This window comes from Erpetoichthys calabaricus, chromosome 15 (genome assembly GCF_900747795.2).
Source record: "Erpetoichthys calabaricus chromosome 15, fErpCal1.3, whole genome shotgun sequence".
Taxonomy (NCBI): domain Eukaryota; kingdom Metazoa; phylum Chordata; class Cladistia; order Polypteriformes; family Polypteridae; genus Erpetoichthys; species Erpetoichthys calabaricus.
In genome coordinates, this window is record NC_041408.2 from 89,814,024 (window position 1) to 89,834,725 (window position 20,702).

At 42.1% G+C, this 20,702-nt stretch overlaps 1 protein-coding gene across 1 annotated transcript in view; it reads left to right on the plus strand.

Annotated features, from left to right (window-relative positions):
• Positions 1–237: 237 nt before the first annotated feature.
• Positions 238–20,702, plus strand: part of rab23 (RAB23, member RAS oncogene family) — a 28,331-nt gene continuing 7,866 nt past the window's right edge. Inside the window, exons 1-5 of the mRNA XM_028820303.2 lie at positions 238–562; positions 11,667–11,902; positions 13,817–13,902; positions 15,603–15,759; positions 18,601–18,683. Coding sequence (XP_028676136.1) covers positions 11,748–11,902; positions 13,817–13,902; positions 15,603–15,759; positions 18,601–18,683 — 481 coding nt within the window. The 5' untranslated portion in view covers positions 238–562; positions 11,667–11,747. The remainder of the gene's footprint in view (positions 563–11,666; positions 11,903–13,816; positions 13,903–15,602; positions 15,760–18,600; positions 18,684–20,702) is intronic.

The following is a 20,702-nucleotide window of genomic DNA, read 5'->3' on the forward strand; positions in this document are numbered from 1 at the left end:
CTGAATACTGACCTGTATTGAGAAACGCGTCGAGATTCATACAGTCGTTGTCGTCATTTTCATATAAAGATTTTCTTTAAGTGAGGTTGTACTAGGGTGTTGGTTGAAATTAAAAACTAGTCGATTTGGCGGGAAAATCACGGTCTTGGCAACCGTGTGTGACGCCACGCCAAGGCGGGCAGCTGCCAAGGAAGCGAAATGACGTCGCTTCCTGTCGCGTCCTGTTTACCACCGGAAGCGCGGTGCGTTTATAGCAACCGCGAGAGGCGGCGATTAGCGTGTCGGGGAGCGTTACACGGAGGAGATGTGAAGCAGGGTTGCATGTTCTCACTTGGCGCAGGAAGGCCGCTTCCAGAAGGTGGGGTACGGCGAAAGGTGGTGAGGCCCGCAAGAAGCTAAATACCTACGCACTGATACAAGGAGAATTAGCTACGCGGACCCTGCTATTGAAGTAAAAGGAAAAACTGAGCGAAAGTTCGCCCGGGCGACCAGAGGCACGCCGTGTACCCACTGGGAACAGGGGCGTAGGATCTGCCATCGTCATGCTGGCGGGTGGCTGCAGGTGAGCTGTCGTCTCATTGATATGCTGGAGCAGTGAAGGGGGGTGGGAGTGCAGTCACGACCGATTGGGATGCACACCGCTGTGGCGTTGGCGGTGAGGAACGCCACGGAACCTCTGCCGCCTTGTCATGTTGAAGCCGAACTATTAGCTCCGTAAACCACCGCCCGACAGTTGACTGCCGTGGAAGATGTCTCAAAAACACTCTCATATTTCTTATGTGGTGGCTAATGAAAGACGTTCGAATTTGTTCTGAAACCTTTTTATATTTACATTGATGCTAGCTACCCTTAGTTACACGTCAGCGAGGATAGTACATATATACAGGAACGCAGTCGGTCAGGCGAGTTTTCAATCTTTAAGTATATCGCCATTATTAGCCTTTATCACATCACTGCAATTCACAAAGCAACCAAGACCACTATTATGTTAAGAAATCAACTGCCAATAGTAACTGATGTACTTTTATCCATACCTTGGTTTATGTTACGTTAAAGTAGAGGCTTTGAAACTGTGGCGGTGCACCTCACGTAAATAGATATGGGGCTGCGTAGTGGATGTCAACCCCTTGACGTGTGCACCCGAAACAAATAAAACTGATTATCGTCTTGTTTTTGTTTTCGTGCCATCTATTGAAATGGTGACTCGCAGCCATATATTCGCAGGACAGGAGGACACTTCATAGACTTGACATAACCAGGTGTGCAAAGCTTGTAGAGACTTACCCAAAAAAACACACAGCTAGAATTGCAGCCAAAGGGGCTTCCACAAAGTGCTGAATGAAGAGTCTGAATATATACATTTATTGTGTTCATAAGAGAACAACATATATTTCTATAGCACATTTTTATACACCAGAAGTGGCTCAAAGTGTGTTAAAAGGTATCAAAGAAATGGTTACAAATAAGGAAAATAAATACAAATTAAGAATAATGAATACATTACATACAAAAATAAGCTATACACGCATACATAAGATGAATAGGTAATTAATAGAGAAATAGAGTCGTTATTTTTAGAATGTTTTTTTTTTTTTTTTTTTAAATCAGATGATGACATCAAAATGCTAGGGAGGACCAAAAAAACATGAGTTATGAATGCTTTGAAATCACTGCAGTTTTTTAATTTGTCTGGTGCCTCCTGTCTCACCGATAAAAAGAAAACCCCCATATATATGATATGCTGTTTGACATGTCTTTATGTCAAGTTATGAAGGATGTCTAGCTTTTTGAGGTCTGTCCCAATAAGGGCCCTCTAGACCTAAATAAAAAGATTGACATTTTTTTGACTTTGTGCAGGAAATAATGATAAAGAGTAAACCAATAGGTGTCTTCAACAAAAATAATCAGAAGGGCTTTTGGTTGTGCACCAGTTGACCCCAGGGGTACATCCTGTAAGGCAGGGGAGCCCAACTCCAGTCCTGGAGGGCCGCAGTGGCTGCAGGTTTTCATTCTATCCCTTTTCTTAATTAGTGATGTGTTTTTGCTGCTAATTCACTTCTTTTGAATTCATTTTAATTAACTTGGTTTCTAAGAAATGTTTCCCTGAATTTAATTGTTCCTCTGAATTGCTTCATTTCTTTCCTTAAATGGCACCCAAATAGAACTGAAATGCTAAGTGAGTGAGCCAACAGAATACCAACTAAGTCAGGGTCTCAAACTCCAACCAATTGCTTAATGAGGTGCTGAGTCTTGTCGTTAATTAAACCCGTTCTATAATTCCATGGCTTGTTGCTGCTCTCATTGTGCAATAGCAGACATTTCCGAAATTGTGGATTTAACTTTTTTTAAAAAGAGCAGATCAGCATTCCTGAGACCTTCACCTTTATTTTCAGATATTGTATAATGGTCACAGTTTGCTGGCCCTGTTTTGGCTCATTTTGTATCTCATTATTGTTTGGCTGCTAATTAAGGAAAAAAACAATTGAGGGGTCTGAACCTTCAAGAGCAAGTCAAATAAATGAATTCAAAATAAATTAACAGCAAAAACAGGTCACTAATTAAGAAAAGGGTTAGAATGAAAACGTGCAGCCACTGGGGCCCTCCAGGACCGGAGTTGGTGACCTCTGCTGTAAGGGGATATGAGAAGTCAGTTACTCTTTTTAGCAAAAATCTGAAACAATGGAGATCGGTAATATAGTCACATTGAGTGTTGTACTATACTATTTTGAGTTTGCCGATCACAAATGATTGTATTTTTGATATTTATTTCTTTACTGGTGGTCCTTGCCCACTAAGAGTCTCTCCTAGAAAGTTAAAAATGGCAAATTTCAAGCATGTGGAGTATCATTTTGGCCAATTTCAAGGTTAGCAAATATGAGTATGATGTTATTTTTTGATACTTGATCTAGTCCTCTATGGACCTCTATTAGAGACTGGAAAATTACAATTTGCTATTGCAATTGATAATATTTAGATTTTAAACACTTAAATTGACACACACATTTTAATATTTTAAATATGTGATGCAACGATTCTTGTTTATTATGTACTTCTGTCTCATGAAGTAAATCGTCATATTTGATTTGAACACCCCAAAATAGGTCCGCTTACACAAATTCAGATTTTTTTCCTTCGCAGACACATATAGATAGATAGATACTTTATTAATCCCAAGGGGAAATTTATCCAGTTTGACTTACTAAAGAGGTCAATATAATTGAATAATCTTCAGTTTGTGGGACTGGTTGGGAATAAGTGTTTCAGGACAAGATGACAAAATTGGTCACGGCAAGTAGAGCTCAGAACAAAATACAAGCTTATTACAATTTCTAGGTTACAAAGCCTTTATTTTCTACTAGCTTTTGATTTCTATAACACACCACCAGATGCCTGTTTTTGTTTTTGATTAAACAGAGATGACTGGGTTGGTGCTCCAACATTTATCATTTGGACTTTCTTGTTCCTCACTTGACTATGTTCTTTATTTCACCTTATACAATTTCTTGTATTCAGAATTTTAGTTTTCGCATACCCCTTGGGGTTAGAGCGCAGCGTCGGCCATTGTACAGCGCCCCTGGAGCAATTGAAGGTTAAGGGTCTTGCTCAAGGGCCCAGCAGAGTAGGATCTCTTTTGGCGGTGACGAGGATTCGAACTGGCAACCTTTGGGATACCAGCACAGATCCTTAGCCTCAGAGCCACCACTCCACCCTAAACCATACAAGTCATTAAAAATAATGCAAGTCATATGCACGCTTGATACAGTTTTAACAAGTAGGAATAATTCCCTATCAAAGTGCTTAATACAATTGAAGGACAGGGAGAGCTGGGGCCTGTTGTACATACAAGGTCCAAACAAAAGTACCTGTGCCCATACACGTGGAAGCCTATCCAACGTGTTTGTTTATGGGATATTGGAAGAAAACTGGAATCACCAGGGAAGAACTCCACACTGACTACAATTGGGTGCTAAAGTTAGTGAGGATGTAGAGCTGGGCATTGAGTCACTGTGCTGACCACCTTCTCTAACATCCTTTTTTTTTTTTTTTTCTTTTTCCTCCCTAATTTCAGTTTTACAGCAGAATCCACAAAGTGCCTAAATCCAAGGGCCTGTAAGGATGATCTCATCACTTAGTTTAGAATGGATTTGTCTGTGAGACATAGTCATAGATTTACTCCTAACCACTGACACACTGGAATTGAGTGTCTGCTCTGGCAATGGGTATGTGTAAATGGTAATATTCTTGTACTTTTAATTTGAAAAGTACCTTTTGGACAAAATTTAAAATAATTTGAATAATTAAAATAGAATCAATGTCAAAGTGTTTCTAACTAGGATGAAATCCATTCATGTATTTTCTAAAAAACACTTTTTCCTTAGCAGGGATTTGCGAAAGCTGGAGCCTAATCCAGCAAGCCTGGGGCACAAGGCAGCAGCAACCCCTGGACAGGGTGCTAGGATGAAGTAGTGTGTTAAAATTTATTTGTTAATTATTTCATTCATGGTTGCAGGTTTTTTTTTTGTGTAGCAGTAGTTATATAACCAAAGACCCCTAACATTTTTAACTGAGTTTATTTAGTGGTCTTTCATTTGCACCTCCATCCATTCATCAATGTAATTAAATTGGCTTAAATTAATTTGAGGATCTCGAGGACTTGGGGCCTATCCTGGCTGCATTGTGCTTAAGGACTGTGCACTAGTCCACCAGTGGGTCATTTTGCACATTGTTGCCCTTCGCATACTGGTTCCATTCACAACTAGCAATCAGTCTTGCCTGCATAGCTTTGGGATGTTTTAAATCAACTAAAATACTGGAAGACGTTAAAGATGTGGAAAGATGGGAGAACATTCAAGTTCTACACAGACAGTGAACAACACTGGCTTTTGAGCCCAGTCTCGAGGAGCCGAGAAGCAGCCATGTTAATAGCTGTGATCTGTTGCTGTCCTTTGATGCCTTTCCAACAACCCCTCCCCCACCTGTGATATTTAACGAATATTATGATAACCCAACTAGAAATGAAACAAAATTAACATTTTCTCTTTTTTTGATGTTTCTTCTTTGTCTCTTTATTCATTTTTTGTATCAGTTTTGTGCACATGAAGCGTTCTCTGTTCAGTGTTAATCTAACCCTGTCAGCCTAAAGCTGATGTCGCATTACACAACTTCTAGTAATTGAATATGTGAGACCCCTCCTTTAACCGTCACCTTATCGTGGTGGAGGGGTTTGCGTGTCCCAATGATCCTAGGAGCTCTGTTGTCCAGGGCTTTATGCCCCTGGTAGGGCCACCCAAGGCAAACTGGTCCTAGGTGAGGGATGAGACAAAGAGCGGTTAAACAAACCTCCTATGATGAAAAACAATTTTGGACGGCGTTTTCCCTTGCCCGGACGCGGGTCACCGGGGCCCCACTCTGGAGCCAGGCCTGGAGGTGGGGCTCGATGGCGAGCGCCTGGTGGCCGGGCCTGCACCCATGGGGCTCGGCCGGGCACAGCCCGAAGAGGCAACATGGGTCCCCCTTCCCATGGGCTCACCACCTATGGGAGGGGCCAAGGAGGTCGGGTGCAGTGTGAGTTGGGTGGTGGCCGAAGGCGGGGACCTTGGCGGTCCGATCCTCGGCTACAGAAACTGGCTCTTGGGACGTGGAATGTCACCTCTCTGAAGGGGAAGGAGCCTGAGCTAGTGCGCGAAGTTGAGAGGTTCCGGCTAGATATAGTCGGGACTCACCTCGACGCACAGCTTGGACTCTGGAACCAATCTCCTTGAGAGGGGCTGGACTCTCTACCACTCTGGAGTTGCCCCCGGTGAGAGGCGCCGAGCAGGTGTGGGTATACTTATTGCCCCCCAACTTGGAGCCTGTACTTTGGGGTTTACCCCGGTGGACGAGAGGGTAGCCTCCCTTCGCCTTCGGGTGGGGGGACGGGTCCTAACTGTTGTTTGTGCGTATGCACCGAACAGCAGTTCGGAGTACCCACCCTTTTTGGAGTCCCTGGAGGGGGTGCTGGAGGGCATACCTTCTGGGGACTCCCTCGTTCTGCTGGGAGACTTCAATGCTCACGTGGGCAATGACAGTGAGACCTGGAAGGGCGTGATTGGGAGGAATGGCCCCCCTGATCTGAACCCGAGCGGTGTTTTGTTATTGGACTTCTGTGCTCGTCACGGATTGTCCATAACGAACACCATGTTCAAGCATAGGGGTGTTCATATGTGCACTTGGCACCAGGACACCCTAGGCCTCAGTTCGATGATCGACTTTGTGGTCGTGTCGTCGGACTTGCGGCCACATGTCTTGGACACTCGGGTGAAGAGAGGGGCGGAGCTGTCAACTGATCACCACCTGGTGGTGAGTTGGCTTCGATGGTGGGGGAGGATGCCGGTCAGGCGTGGTAGGCCCAAACGTGTTGTGAGGGTCTGCTGGGAACGTCTGGCAGAGCCCCCTGTCAGAAGTAGCTTCAACTCCCACCTCCGGCAGAACTTCGACCACGTCCCAAGGGAGGTGGGGGACATTGAGTCCGAATGGGCCATGTTCCGTGCCTCTATTGTTGAGGCAGCTGACCGGAGCTGTGGCCGTAAGGTGGTCGGTGCCTGTCGTGGCAGCAATCCCCGAACCTGCTGGTGGACACCGGCGGTGAAGGATGCCGTCAAGCTGAAGAAGGAGTCCTACGGGACCCTTTTGTCCTGTGGGACCCCGGAGGCAGCTGATAGGTACCGGCAGGCCAAGCGGAATGCGGCTTTGGTGGTTGCTGAGGCAAAAACTCGGGCGTGGGAGGAGTTTGGGGAGGCCATGGAGAACGACTTTCGGACGGCTTCGAGGAGATTCTGGTCCACCATCCGGCGTCTCAGGAAGGGGAAGCAGTGCAGTGTCAACACTGTATATGGTGGGGATGGTGCGCTGCTGACCTCGACTCGGGACGTTGTGGGTCGGTGGGGGGGAATACTTCGAAGACCTCCTCAATCCCATTAACATGCCTTCCAATGAGGAAGCAGAGCCTGGGGACTCAGAGGTGGGCTCCCCCATCTCTGGGACTGAGGTCACCGAGGTGGTCAAAAACTCCTTGGTGGCAGAGCCCCGGGGGTGGATGAGATACGCCCGGAGTTCCTCAAGGCTCTGGATGTTGTAGGACTGTCTTGGCTGACACGCCTCTGCAACATCGCATGGACATCAGGGACAGTGCCTCTGGATTGGCAGACCGGGGGTGGTGGTCCCCCTCTTTAAGAAGGGGGATCGGAGGGTGTGTTCCAACTACAGAGGGATCACACTCCTCAGCCTCCCTGGAAAAGTCTATTCAGGGGTCCTGGAGAGGAGGGTCCGTCGGATAGTCGAGCCTCGGATTCAGGAGGAACAGTGTGGTTTTCGTCCTGGTCGCGGAACAGTGGACCAGCTCTATACCCTTAGCAGGGTCCTGGAGGGTGCATGGGAGTTTGCCCAACCAGTCTACATGTGTTTTGTGGACTTAGAAAAGGCATTCGACCGTGTCCCTCGGGGAATCCTGTGGGGGGTACTCCGAGAGTATGGGGTACCGGCCCCCATGATAAGGGCTGTTCAGTCCCTGTACGATCAGTGCCAGAGCTTGGTCCGCATTGCCGGCAGTAAGTCGAACCCGTTTCCAGTGAGAGTTGGACTCCGCCAGGGCTGCCCTTTGTCACCGATTCTGTTCATAACTTTTATGGACAGAATTTCTAGGCGCAGCCAGGGTGTTGAGGGGGTCCGGTTTGGTGAGCTCAGGATTGGGTCACTGCTTTTTGCAGATGATGTTGTCCTGTTTGCTTCATCAGGCCGTGATCTTCAGCTCTCTCTGGATCGGTTCGCAGCCGAGTGTGAAGCGGCTGGGATGAGAATCAGCACCTCCAAATCCGAGACCATGGTCCTCAACCGGAAAAGGTTGGAGTGCCCTCTCAGGGTTGGTAGCGAGATCCTGCCCCAAGTGGAGGAGTTCAAGTATCTCGGGGTCTTGTTCACGAGTGAGGGAAGAATGGAGCGTGAGATCGACAGGCGGATCGGTGCGGCATCCGCAGTAATGCGGGCATTGCATCGGTCTGTCGTGGTGAAAAAGGAGCTGAGCCGCAAGGCGAAGCTCTCAATTTACCAGTCGATCTATGTTCCTACCCTCACCTATGGTCATGAGCTATGGGTAGTGACCGAAAGAACGAGATCGCGAATACAAGCGGCTGAAATGAGTTTCCTCCGCAGGGTGTCTGGGCTTTCCCTTAAAGATAGGGTGAGAAGCTCAGTCATCCGGGAAGGGCTCAGAGTAGAGCCGCTGCTCCTCCGCATCGAGAGGAGTCAGATGAGGTGGCTCGGGCATCTGATCAGGATGCCTCCTGGACGCCTCCCTGGTGAGGTGTTCCAGGCACGTCCAACCGGGAGGAGGCCCCGGGGAAGACCCAGGACACGCTGGAGGGACTATGTCTCTCGACTGGCCTGGGAACGCCTTGGGATTCTCCCGGAAGAGCTAGAAGAAGTGGCCGGGGAGAGGGAAGTCTGGGCATCTCTGCTCAAGCTGCTGCCCCCGCGACCCGACCTCGGATAAGCGGGAGACAATGGATGGATGGATGGATGAATATGTGAGACTTGCCACAGGATCACATGAAATTTGGACACTACATGCCAATCTCCTACCACAGTCATGTTGGCCCCTTTTTTATGTTATCCAGTAGTGTGGTGCCTGACAGAGCTGGTGCTGTGTGAAGGCTAAACAGGTAGGGTGGGTTTAGCTGCAGTATCTGAACCCTTCTCGTTCTGTCGTGGTACATAAAGCATGAGACATAAGAAAGATGGGCTTCTCTTCTGTTTGTAAGGTCCAAAAATCCCACGTTTCTTATTTGCCGTCGCTGCATTCAGTGCATTGCACTTTTAAATGAACATTTATTGGTGGTTCACAGTGCCTGCACCCATGACTAGACCCAATCAAGCCTGTTGGATTTTGTCAGAACAAGTCATGGACTCTTATGGGTATGCTGAACGAGGTGACTGGCGTTCATGGGAGAACACCGCCAACTTACCAAGATTATGTAAATGAAGACTATGACTAAACATTACTGGAAAAAATGTGAAATGTGTTGTGGCCTTTAGTTGGACAGATGGTACTACTAGTCTGTTGTGTACTCAAGTCGTGTTTTTTTTTTTTTTTTTTTTTTTTTTTTTTTTTGTGTGTGTGTGTGTGTGTGTGTGTGTGTGAAAATACTTACAAATTTCATATTTCAAATTAACCTTTTTCTTCCATGCAACATTGTAAAAGCCATAATGAACCCAAATATGTAATGCTGACAAATCTATCAGTATAGGCATTTCCAATGTGCCATCCGTGGAAATGTCCAAACAGCGCACACTGTTAGGCAAGCACTAACAAATACATTGCTTTTACAGTATATTCCTACAGATGGTATACTGCAGCCAACAAAATAGATTTTATTTATGCTATTGTGGAATTTGAAAAATAATGCAATACTCTACTGTATATGTAAAATCATACATGTAAACGTCTACACGTGTAAGTGTGTGTGTGTCTGTCTGTCTGTCTGTCCGGCCCAGAAATAAGAGGTGGAGTCGGGGTAAGGGCTCCTCCTCCTGAGGAAACGGAAAACTCACTTAGCCACTAATAACACAAGCGGGGCCAGCACATCGGCCAAATGAAACCTCAGAAGAAAGACACTCACTTAGCCGCTAACATTGACAAAACGGTATCCCTTTTACTTTTCCTCCTGCCTCTAATGTACAAGTGATGCAAGCACGTCGGCAAAACAAACTCTTCTAGTAGAGAGATGCCCAGAGTAGTTCCTTTCAATTACCTGACATCTCCACATTTCAATTTTTTTATTTTTTTTTTTCCTGATGATTTCAATAGTTTCTAGGACCCTGGACTTTTTACAGCGTGGGCTTATACAACTAGTGTGTATATAATTTTCTAAAACTTTTATAATTTTATAATTCACAGTAAGTAGTTGTCTAGTTGAATAATTGTACATTTTTTGATTAAGACATTTTGAAGAATATCTAGTGGAGGTGGAGTATTTCGGATCAGGTGACCACCTTGCCAAGTGAAATCTCATTTACTCTTGACATTAGGATTGTGGGTAGTCGGAGCCTTTCGCAAACTGATCGGATGCTGGAGCATCAAGTCTGGTGGAGTGCCAATCAATCACTGGATGTAGTCCTGCATACACACCCCAATAATCTTATAGGTGGAATTTAGGGCCGTTACTAAATCTAACTGCTCTGTCTTTGGAATAGGCGTGAAGTATGAGTTGACACAGGTAAAACAAAATCCACACAGCTGCCAGGAATATAGCACTGTTTCCATGGAGTTGTAAAGAAACGGGGCTAATCGCTGTGCCTCCCCATTTACAGGAAATCCCCATATTGTAACATAGAGATTGTCTGAGCCCATTATGCCATGAAGAGATGTAACCTTTATTGTTAACAAAAGCAGTTTTCTATATCACAGTTTGTAAGTCTTTTTCATAATGTGAATATTGGCAAACATAATAATAACATCTTAGTGTTGTAACAATACGGCCTACAATCTAAAAAGAAGCCTAATATTATTACAGTATTACATCCAGTAAGACAGAATTGTGGATTTTAAGTATGAACACTTAAGTGAATCAGATTAAAAATTGCCAGAAATACCACTCCTAGCATTGGTCTAATATATCCACAAAGTTTGTTCCAAATTAAGTTGTTAATCTAAAATCATGCCAGGTAGGCCCATTTTATTATTAGTAATATACTTCTGTTGGAAGTGACCCTGCCCTGATTAGTCCTTATTTTTGCCCACCAAGAAATATGCAGAAAAATTAATATATGTGATGATCGAAATGCTAATCCATAGAAATTTCTTTGTGCTACAATGCCATTCATATCGGAGCAGATATTACAGATGCTATTGTCTCAGAAGAGATCAGTGAGCAATACATGAGAGTGAAAAAGAGAGAAAATGCCACCAAATATGCCCTGGAGAAGAGATTAAATCTCCCATTGCTCTGCTTGCTCAGTCAAGTTTGGGGATGTACAGCCGGGGATGGAGCCGATCCCTGGGGTGTTGCCAGTCACCTAGCTGACTAAAGGACATGTGCGCCTTTGCTCACTCCAGACGTACTCAGTGTTGCTGTTTAGCCATATTTAGAAACATTTTTTTGGGGGGGTGGGGTTAAATCTTTTTATGTTTTAAATAAAGAATTTGCAATTTTTAGGTAATTGTTGTCCCCTTATATTACAAATTCAGCAGGGGATCAAATACTTATTTATAAGTGTGCTCACTTGAAGAAATGAACAGTCTCTAATTTTGATGGTAGTTTCATTTTAATGGAGAGAGACAGAATATCAACCAAAAATCCAGAAAAAAGGCATTACATAAAAGTTATAAATTGATTTGTATGTCATTGAGTGAAATAAGGATTTGATCCTTTATAACCAAGCCAACATTCTGGGTTTTCTTTCCCCGCACAAATTATGTACAGTATCATTAATACCAAGAAGGACATGTCTACCTAAATGTGTATTGTCAGTGGTACAAGTTTGACCAGAGATGTTGTGAGAAGTCAAGCAAAGTGATTAAAAGATTACAATATGCAAGCTTTCGAGGCAACTCGGGCCCCTTCTTCAGGCAAGATGATATACATCTGCAACTAAGTAGTAATTTGAAAATGTCTGTCTGTTTGCTTTTTCAGGTAGTGTTTAAGACCTCTTCTGTGAAGAAACCCCTCTTTGTTGAGGCCTGACTGTGGGAAACAACACTAAAGCTTGCAGTCATGATGGAGGAGGATATGGAAGTGGCCATTAAGGTGGTGGTGGTTGGTAATGGAGCTGTTGGCAAATCAAGTATGATCCAGCGTTACTGCAAGGGCATTTTCACAAAAGATTACAAAAAGACTATTGGTGTTGATTTTCTAGAACGGCAGATTCAGTAAGTATCGATCAATGGTGGGGTTTTTTTTTTTCTCTCTCTAACTGTTTTACTACTTTAGCTCCAAATCATCAAGAAAATATTTTGGGGAAGTTTTCCTACCTAACTATTGTGATTATCCATCAGTTTTCTTACTTATCTGGTGCTGGCTCATGGGGAGGCTGGAGCCAATCCCAGCAAGCATAGTGAACAAGGCAGGAACAAACCGTGGACAGGGCACCAGCCTATCACAGGGTGAAGACAAACTCTTACAAGGCCTAATTTAACAGTGTCGGCTCACGTAGCCTGCATGTCTTTGGACTGCGGGAGGAACCTGGAACACCTGGTAGAAACCCTTGTGGCCACAGGGAAAACATGCAAATTTACACCCAGGGTACACCTGGTCCATGAACCCCAGTCTTATGGTTGTGAGGCAGCAGTGCTACTACTGTGCCTTCTGCAGTGTGATCATTTCATAATTTATGTAACTGGTAAATTTTTATTTGACTTAAATATGGAGAGTATGGTGCATGTGTGCTGTAAGGTTTAGAAATGGTTTTACCCCCCTTGCGCTGATCTTTGCCTCCCCACAATTTGATTGTCGAGGTCTACAGAGAGTTTCTTGGATGCCATGGCCTGGTTTGTTTTCCTGGCATGACAGTGTGATTTCTGAGACCTTCTATACGCAGGTACGTGTGCCTTTCTAAAATAATGGCCAATCAGTTCACTTAACCACAGGTGGATTCCAATCCAGTTCTAGATGCATCTCAAGGAGAATTAAATCAAATAGAATTCATCTGACCACAATTTGGAGTGCCACAGCAAAAGGGGTCTGAATACTTCTAGAAATGAGAATTCAGTTTGTGGTTTGGTTTTTTTTTCCCTCTTTTTAAATAGATTTGCAAACCTTACTGAAAACACATTTTCACTTTGTCATTATGCGTTATGGAGTTTAAACTGATGGGCAAAAATGTCATATTGTATCTTTTTAAATTCGAAGTGTGTAGAAAGTGATGTCGTCTCAATACTGTCTGAATCGACTAACCTTTGCTCATTTTTAGTGCTTGTGTCAGTTCTGTAATGCTGAGTGATGGCCACCCTTCCAGAGTAGATAGGTTTACATCCTGTTTTTCTTTGATGGTTCAGACTGGATTATTGCTTGTGGCATCTCAGGGTTGCCCTTCCACCTCTGATCAGTTCTGAAATCAGGCTGTCAACTTTCACAGGTCTATGAGTTGCAGTCAAAAAAAAAAATCAATTTTTAAACCCACTTTATCAGTTCTATGCCATAGGAAAGTGGTGCCTATCCTAGCAGCATTATAGAGCTTGCATAAAGAAATATTCTAGAAATCTTTACCCTTATATTTTTGCCCTTAAAAACACTTTATCCTGCCATCCTTTCCTCTTTTATATCAATGCCATTTATTTCTCATTGACTTACAGGTTGTCCAATTGTCTCCAAATCCTGACCCTTAAGTCCTTAAAAATATTACAAAAGGTTGTAACCAGGAAAACTTACTGGTACTATGCCATTGATTTCCAAATTTCCTCCAGTCCTCTTCTTCCTGTCATAGTATCTTTATATTCCCATCTCCACTGTTCGCTCCTGTTTCCATTTGTGCAGCAGTAGAGGTAATGCAGGCCTCGTTTCCCAGTTTGTGCAGCCTACACTATGATTCTATCCCCATCGTTTTCTGGGGACCCAGTTTCACCCCAGCACTCAAGTCAGAATTTTAGATCTATTTCTTTTTTGGTTTTCAGAATCTTGCATCTAATGATGAATCCATAACTCTTCCTGTCCTCCCTACCTATATCCATGTTTTTCTATACAGACCATCGCTTACTGTATGTTTATGTGCAGGCCACTGATTGTTACACCCTATAATTTTTTTTGCAGTTGTTTTAAAAAAAAATTTCAACTTTTGAATTTCACAGAATCCATGATGAGGAAGTTAGGTTGATGTTGTGGGATACTGCAGGCCAAGAGGAGTTTGATGCCATAACAAAGGCATACTACAGAGGTAAGAGAATTTATAATTGTGGGTTTGGATTCACGGCCAGTTTCCATTTCACTTTTCTTCAAGAGTGATGTACTCAAAATGGAGTTTGATTCTGATGAGGCAATTAGTCCTTTTTACAAAATTCAAAAGTGATAGATGGATTGATAGGTCTACCTCCTGAGTTAGTCAACACTGGATTGTGTTTATTCCTCTTCTCTTCTGTCACTGACATTACAAGAACTGATTATTGAAAGAAAATAAAGTTGTAAAGCTCTACACAGCAAAAGCCTATACACTGTTTGTGGAAGAATCCTCTTTAATAAAACCCCTGTGTGCGTCCTGGTGTCCGTGTGTGTGTCTTCTGGAGAAGTGCGCATGCGCGGGGCACGGTGTGATGCGCGATATTACTGTCAGAGAAAGTTACAGGCGTTTTACAGAAATACAAACCAGTATTACTGCGAGAGGAAATTAAAGGTACACAATACAGTGACGCATATTACAGCCACATACAAGCCAGTATTACTGTCAGAGAAAATTAAAGGCGTATTACCGCCAGAAAAAATTAAAGGTATATTCCGGACGTACAAGCCAGCAGACGTACAAAACAGTATTACTGTCACAGAAAATTAAAGACGCATAGTACACGGCGGCAGCCCACGAAGAACGGTCAGCTCAGCAAATAAACATCAACAAAAGAGAGGCTGAAAGACAAAGAAAAATACGACCAACATAAAGAATGAAGTCAAGGTCCCTTGCCATTTAATATAAACTGTTCCTACTAATGTTTATGCACTACTGTTCTAGCGCCCGTTATTGTAACAGGCTTAATGACTAGTTTCTTTATAATTACCTTTATGATTAGTTTTTGCACTTTCTTATGACAGTATGCTAAGTTTCAGCAAACAGGTGGGTGTTTTTACTGTATATGCACTTATCCTGTGGACTGTGTGTTGATCCTAATGTCAAGCACAGTGACCGGGACACAGTACTATAAAAGTGGTGCGGCTTTTTGGATGTGATGTAAAGCAAAGTTTGTGACTGTGGTCATTAATGATCCCTGGGCATCTTTTATAAAGAGTAGGGTGCACTCCGATGGCCTGGCTAAGTCGGTGTCGACCACGGCCTAGTCATTCTGGACCCCTAATCATCCCCTGTCCCTAATTCACTCACTCTTACCCAACCCCTCTATCAGCTACTAGCTAATGTGTGGTGAGTGTACTGGCATAAGAATGGCTGCTGTCCTATCATCCAGGTGGATGCTGCACATTGGTGTAGGTTGAAGTCTAAACCCCCCCCCCCAACCAATCCTAAAGCAGTTTGAGTAGAGTAAAAAGCACCATGTAAGTGTAATTAGGTGGTGTTATTATTATTAAATGTTCACTAGTGTCATTTTGACAGATGTTGTAAAAATGTGTAAGGTAAATTAGCTGTAATTTTAAAAAATAACATTTAATCCATGTTTGTTTAACAACCGTTTATCTTCACATTGTTTAAAAAAAAAAAAAATGAAATCCAGGTTTATTGTATGTGAGTTAAGTTCTAGCAATGACGTAAGTGAACATACTGTATTATACTGTATATTGATGAGAATTCATTCTGGCAAAATGTAAAAACTCCTATATAGAAAATTACCAGCAGGCTTTTTGAAACAATCTAACATTTTAAATAGTTTAATACCAGTAGATTGTGCAGAATGGATTTATTTTTTTTTTTTTTTTTAGGTGCCCAGGCCTGTGTGCTGGTATTTTCAACCACTGACAGGGAATCTTTTGAAGCCATTCCAAGCTGGAAAGAGAAGGTAGAAGCTGAAGTTGGAGATATTCCTACTGTCCTGGTACAGAATAAAATTGATCTCCTCGATGATTCGGTAATTAAAAAGTAAGAAGCATTTTTAAATTACTAAGTAGTGTTTATTGTTTCAGCCTAGTTATAAATATTTAGGAAATGATGACCTTTTCACACCGTTCCTCAGACTGATGCAAGTTGTGATTTGAACTTACAGGAATACTCAACCCAAAAATGTGTGTGTATATGTATATATCTATCTCATAATAACATGAATATATTATCTTGCCTACCCTACATGGTTTGTAGCAATGGCTGAGAAAAGTGTATCTGCATTCGTTAAGAATGGAAATAACAAAGTTTCTGACAGACAGGGAGCCTATGGTGACCAACACTGGACAACAGCAAACAATATCAAAAATGTCCATTGAAAAAAGTATTTAACTTGTTTTGTATAATTCATATGTTAAGTCCTCCTTTCATATTTACAATGGGTAAAACAAACTTTTTTTTTTTTTTTTGCTAAAATGTTGTTAAATATTTCCAGAAAATTAGATGTATTGCATGCAGAGGGAAGCACCTTCAAACAGAATCGAGCTTTTGATTTGAAGGCCTGCCTCTTCCCACTCATTCATTGCACAGAACTCCCATCTTCAATCACATGTAAATGAACTTCTTCTTTGTGAACAAGTTTCAATTTCGGGAGGTATTTATTTACAAATATTTTAGTCAAAAATTGCTTGTTTTTCAGACATTGTGAGCATTTGACTAGATGACTTAACATGTGGCTCATGAAACATGAATAACGTGAGATTTTTTAATGGACATTTTTGATATTGTTTGCAATTGTCTTCTATTGGATTGTTACTAAAATTCTGACTTCGGTAAAAAAACAGCTTTCTGAGCTCCGTACCAGTACAGAAGCAAGTAACGGATAGACCGTCTCACTCCAGCCTCTCTGGTGTGCCACACAATTGGAAGCTTACTTCCCTTGTGTTTCCCTTTTGAATATTTCCAACAGTTGGAAAGGTTTGGGTTGTCTCCCTTGGAGTCCCCATCCAGTAAAGAGCTGTCCTCATTGAGTCTCCCACATGGCAAAGAGAGGGGTTAGTTCTCCACTGGAGCGAGCAGGCGAACAAAGTGCTGAAATAAAATTTGTATATCTTGTATACAACCACTATATAGACTCCGCCACATGCTGCTGTATGTTAGATAGTGTGTGTGTGTGTGTGTGTGTATATGTATGTGTGTATATATGTATGTGTGTATATATGTATGTGTGTGTATATATATAATATAAAAATAAATATTTTTAAGGTATAAAGCTGCTGATGTTTTGAAACAACTAGATTTAGAAGATGAATATTTTGATAATGTGAGTGAGAATCAATCAGATAATATAGAACCTCTAGGCTGTGTTTTTTACAAAGCGTCTGACTTGTCACAACTATCAGGACAGCACTACATGGACACTCTGCCACCCACTGAGCACAAACAGTCATCAACTAGAAAATGTGTTGTGCGTAGCCAGCTGGGACAGTGCAATGAAAGATGTTACATATACGGCACTTGTGCTTCTTAGCCTGCACTGTGTGGTGCTATGCTTATGGGACTCGCATTTAAGTGGAGACTTTTCCGTGTTGCTGGTGAAAATAAAGTCATTAACCGTTTCTTTACATTTTTGACAGTTATCTGTTGATGATGATAAAAACCTTTTTGCTTTCTAATACATTCCTTTACATTTTTTATAAGTTTTAATAGAGTTCATTATATATGGTACATATTATGCATAGACCTGTACTGTAGCATCCTAGTAATAAATGGTCCAGCAATCCATGTGTTAAACCTACCATTTACTTCCAGTACCAACCTTCCAAAACTTCTGGCACCATACCATTTTACAAATGGGGTCCGTACCAGCATACCATGCAACCCTGGTCACCATAGGTTCCCATTATGTCAAACTTTATCTTTATGAAAATGTGAGATTAAAATTTTTTCTTGGCTATCAGTTCTAATCACATGAGGTAGGTAACATATAAATAAAATCATTTTTGGATGGAGTATTCCTTTGAGAATCTACATTGTTAGCTGAAACAAACCGGGATAGAAAACCATATACGATGATTAAGATGTCCAAAAATGAAGTGACTTAACCCTTATAATTAAGTTTTTTGTCTGCGTTGTGCTGGCCAGTTGCTGCTTTCAGTTGTATCCTGGCTGGTCTCACGCTTGTCACATTTCAATATTAGTCACAATGAATTTTTTTTTTTTTTTTTTTTTTTTAATAAGCTTGTGAGAGATTCATACATAAACTGAAAGGAATCTCCTCTTACTACCTCGCCAGGTTAGTTGGCAAGTTAAGACGTAGTGAGTCAGTGGTGGGGAATTTAACTAGCAGACTTGTGGGTTAAACACGCTGGACTGTAAATAACAAGACTGCTGCTTCAGCTCCAGCCAGTGCATGACAAGGCCGAGTCACTGATTACTCACTTGGGATAAACGTGTCCATCTGGAGTTATTCACACTTGTAGTGTGTGTCGATGTGTGTTAACATTTTATACTTCGTTCAAATCACTTTAATTCAAAATAAATCAATCTTAGATAAGCTTTAGAATATTTCAGTATTGATCTTCCTTATTGTTTCCTCCCACAGTCCAAAGACATGCAGGTTAGGTGGATTGGTGATTGTGAATTGTCCCTAGTGTGTGCTTGGTGTGTGTGCCCTGTGGTGGGTTGGCGCCCTGCCCGGGGTTCGGTTCCTGTCTTGCGCCCTGTGTTGGCTGGGATTGGCTCCAGCAGACCCCCGTGACCTTGTGTTTGGATTCAGCGGCATGGAAAATGGATGGATGGATCTTCCTTATTCAGATTGCCTCATTAACTTTTTTTTTTTTTTTTTATTTATATAAACCATTGACTATGAACAATCTTCAGTGAGGAGGCAGAAGGACTGGCAAAGAAACTAAAATTAAGATTTTACCGAGCCTCCGTTAAAGAAGATTTAAATGTAAATGAAGGTAAGGGTTTATAATGAGGTGTTTTTGTGCCCTTTTTATTTTCTCTATAGTTGTTTTTAACTTCCCACACAAAAAAATAGCTAAATATGGATGGATATTTTGGATAACATAAAAATGAAAGTAAATATTATGAAATGTGACAACTGGGGGGAAAAATAATACACACAGAGATACAGTATGTATCTTTGTACGGCTCATGGATGATACTTTAGATGTCCCAAATTTGAACATTTTGTGTACAGTATATTCGGAAGCTGCGTATAGCATAAAACTATGTGACATATGGAAATAATGAATAGAGTATGTAGATAGTAACAGACACCAGAAACCCCAGTGTGGTCAGCCCGCATACAGAATGCGGATTTTAAGGCAGATGCAGATGTGTGTGTTTTATAACAGTAACACTGCATTTCTTTTCGTACTTCATATTTAGTATATGAAGTATATTTCATACTTCATATCCATTTCCTTTATCGCTCAGCAAACTTTAGATATTTTTGGTAATTATTTATCTTTGCCAGTTTCTGTGTGTGGCCAAGCATATGTACCCACGTCTCTGTACAACTTGGACAGTCAAAAGTATAGCAAAATATGAACGACATTGATGCTAAAGTATAGAAAGGATAAATAGTAGAAACTTGCTAATAATAGAAGATAGATATGGGAATTGGAATCAGAATACCATCAAACAATTTTCTATACCATTTGGTGCGTGGCTTATCATATAACCAATCCCAGTTTGCATCAGAACCTTATTGTTACATTAAACACAATCAACAGATCGCTGCAGCAGATTATATACAGTACATGCTAAAAGGTGAAATGTCACCAACCATAGTTTGAAAAATGTTGTACCAGTAGAATGACCAAATGTACAGCCAAGCATATGTTAAGCTGGTGTAGAGTGGTGGTTTCAGCCTTTTTGACTCGTTTTTAGTTCTAAGATTCCTCACAACCCTTTTATAGAGTTTTGTATACAGTGATCCCTCGCTATATCGCACTTCGCCTTTCGCGGCTTCACTCCATTGCGGATTTTATATGTAAGCATATTTAAATATATATCGCGGATTTTTTGCTGGTTCGCGGATTTCTGAGGACAATGGGTCTTTTAATTTCTAGTACATGCTTCCTCAGTTGGTTTGCCCAGTTGATTTCATACAAGGTACGCTATTGTCAGATGGCTGAGAAGCTACCCAACTTACTTTTCTCTTTCTCTCTCTCTTGCGCTTTCTCTGATCCTGACGGAGGGGGTGTGAGCAGGGGGGCTGTTCGCACACCTAGACGATACGGACGCTCGTCTAAAAATGCTGAAAGATTATCTTCACGTTGCTACCTTCTGTGCAGCTGCTTAGTGAAGCGACATGCTGCACGGTGCTTTGCATACTTAAAAGCTCGAAGGGCACGTATTGATTTTTGACTGTTTGTTTCTGTCTCTCTCTCTCTCTCTGTCTGCTCCTGACGGAGGGGGTGTGAGCTGCCGCCTTCAACAGCTTTGTGCCGCAGTGCTTCGCATACTTAAAAGCCAAACAGCCCTATTGATTTGTTTGCTTTCTCTGTCTTTATGACAGTCTCTGCTCCTGATGCACACTCCTTTGAAGAGGAAGATATGTTTGCATTCTTTTAATTGTGAGACGGAACTGTCATCTCTGTCTTGTCATGGAGCACAGTTTAAACTTTTGAAAAAGAGACAAATGTTTGTTTGCAGTGTTTGAATAACGTTCCTGTCTCTCTACAACCTCCTGTGTTTCTGCGCAAATCTGTGACCCAAGCATGACAATATAAAAATAACCATATAAACATGGTTTCTACTTCACGGATTTTCTTATTTCGCGGGTGGCTCTGGAACGCAACCCCCGCGATGGAGGAGGGATTACTGTATCTGCATTTAGTTAACATTATAAGGAAGAACGTTTTACCCATTGGAGTTTTGTGCATCTACATTTAACTAGCATTCAAAATTAAATAAATTTCACTAAATTCGCTAAAACTAGATTTTTGAAGGGCCATTGGGATTGGATT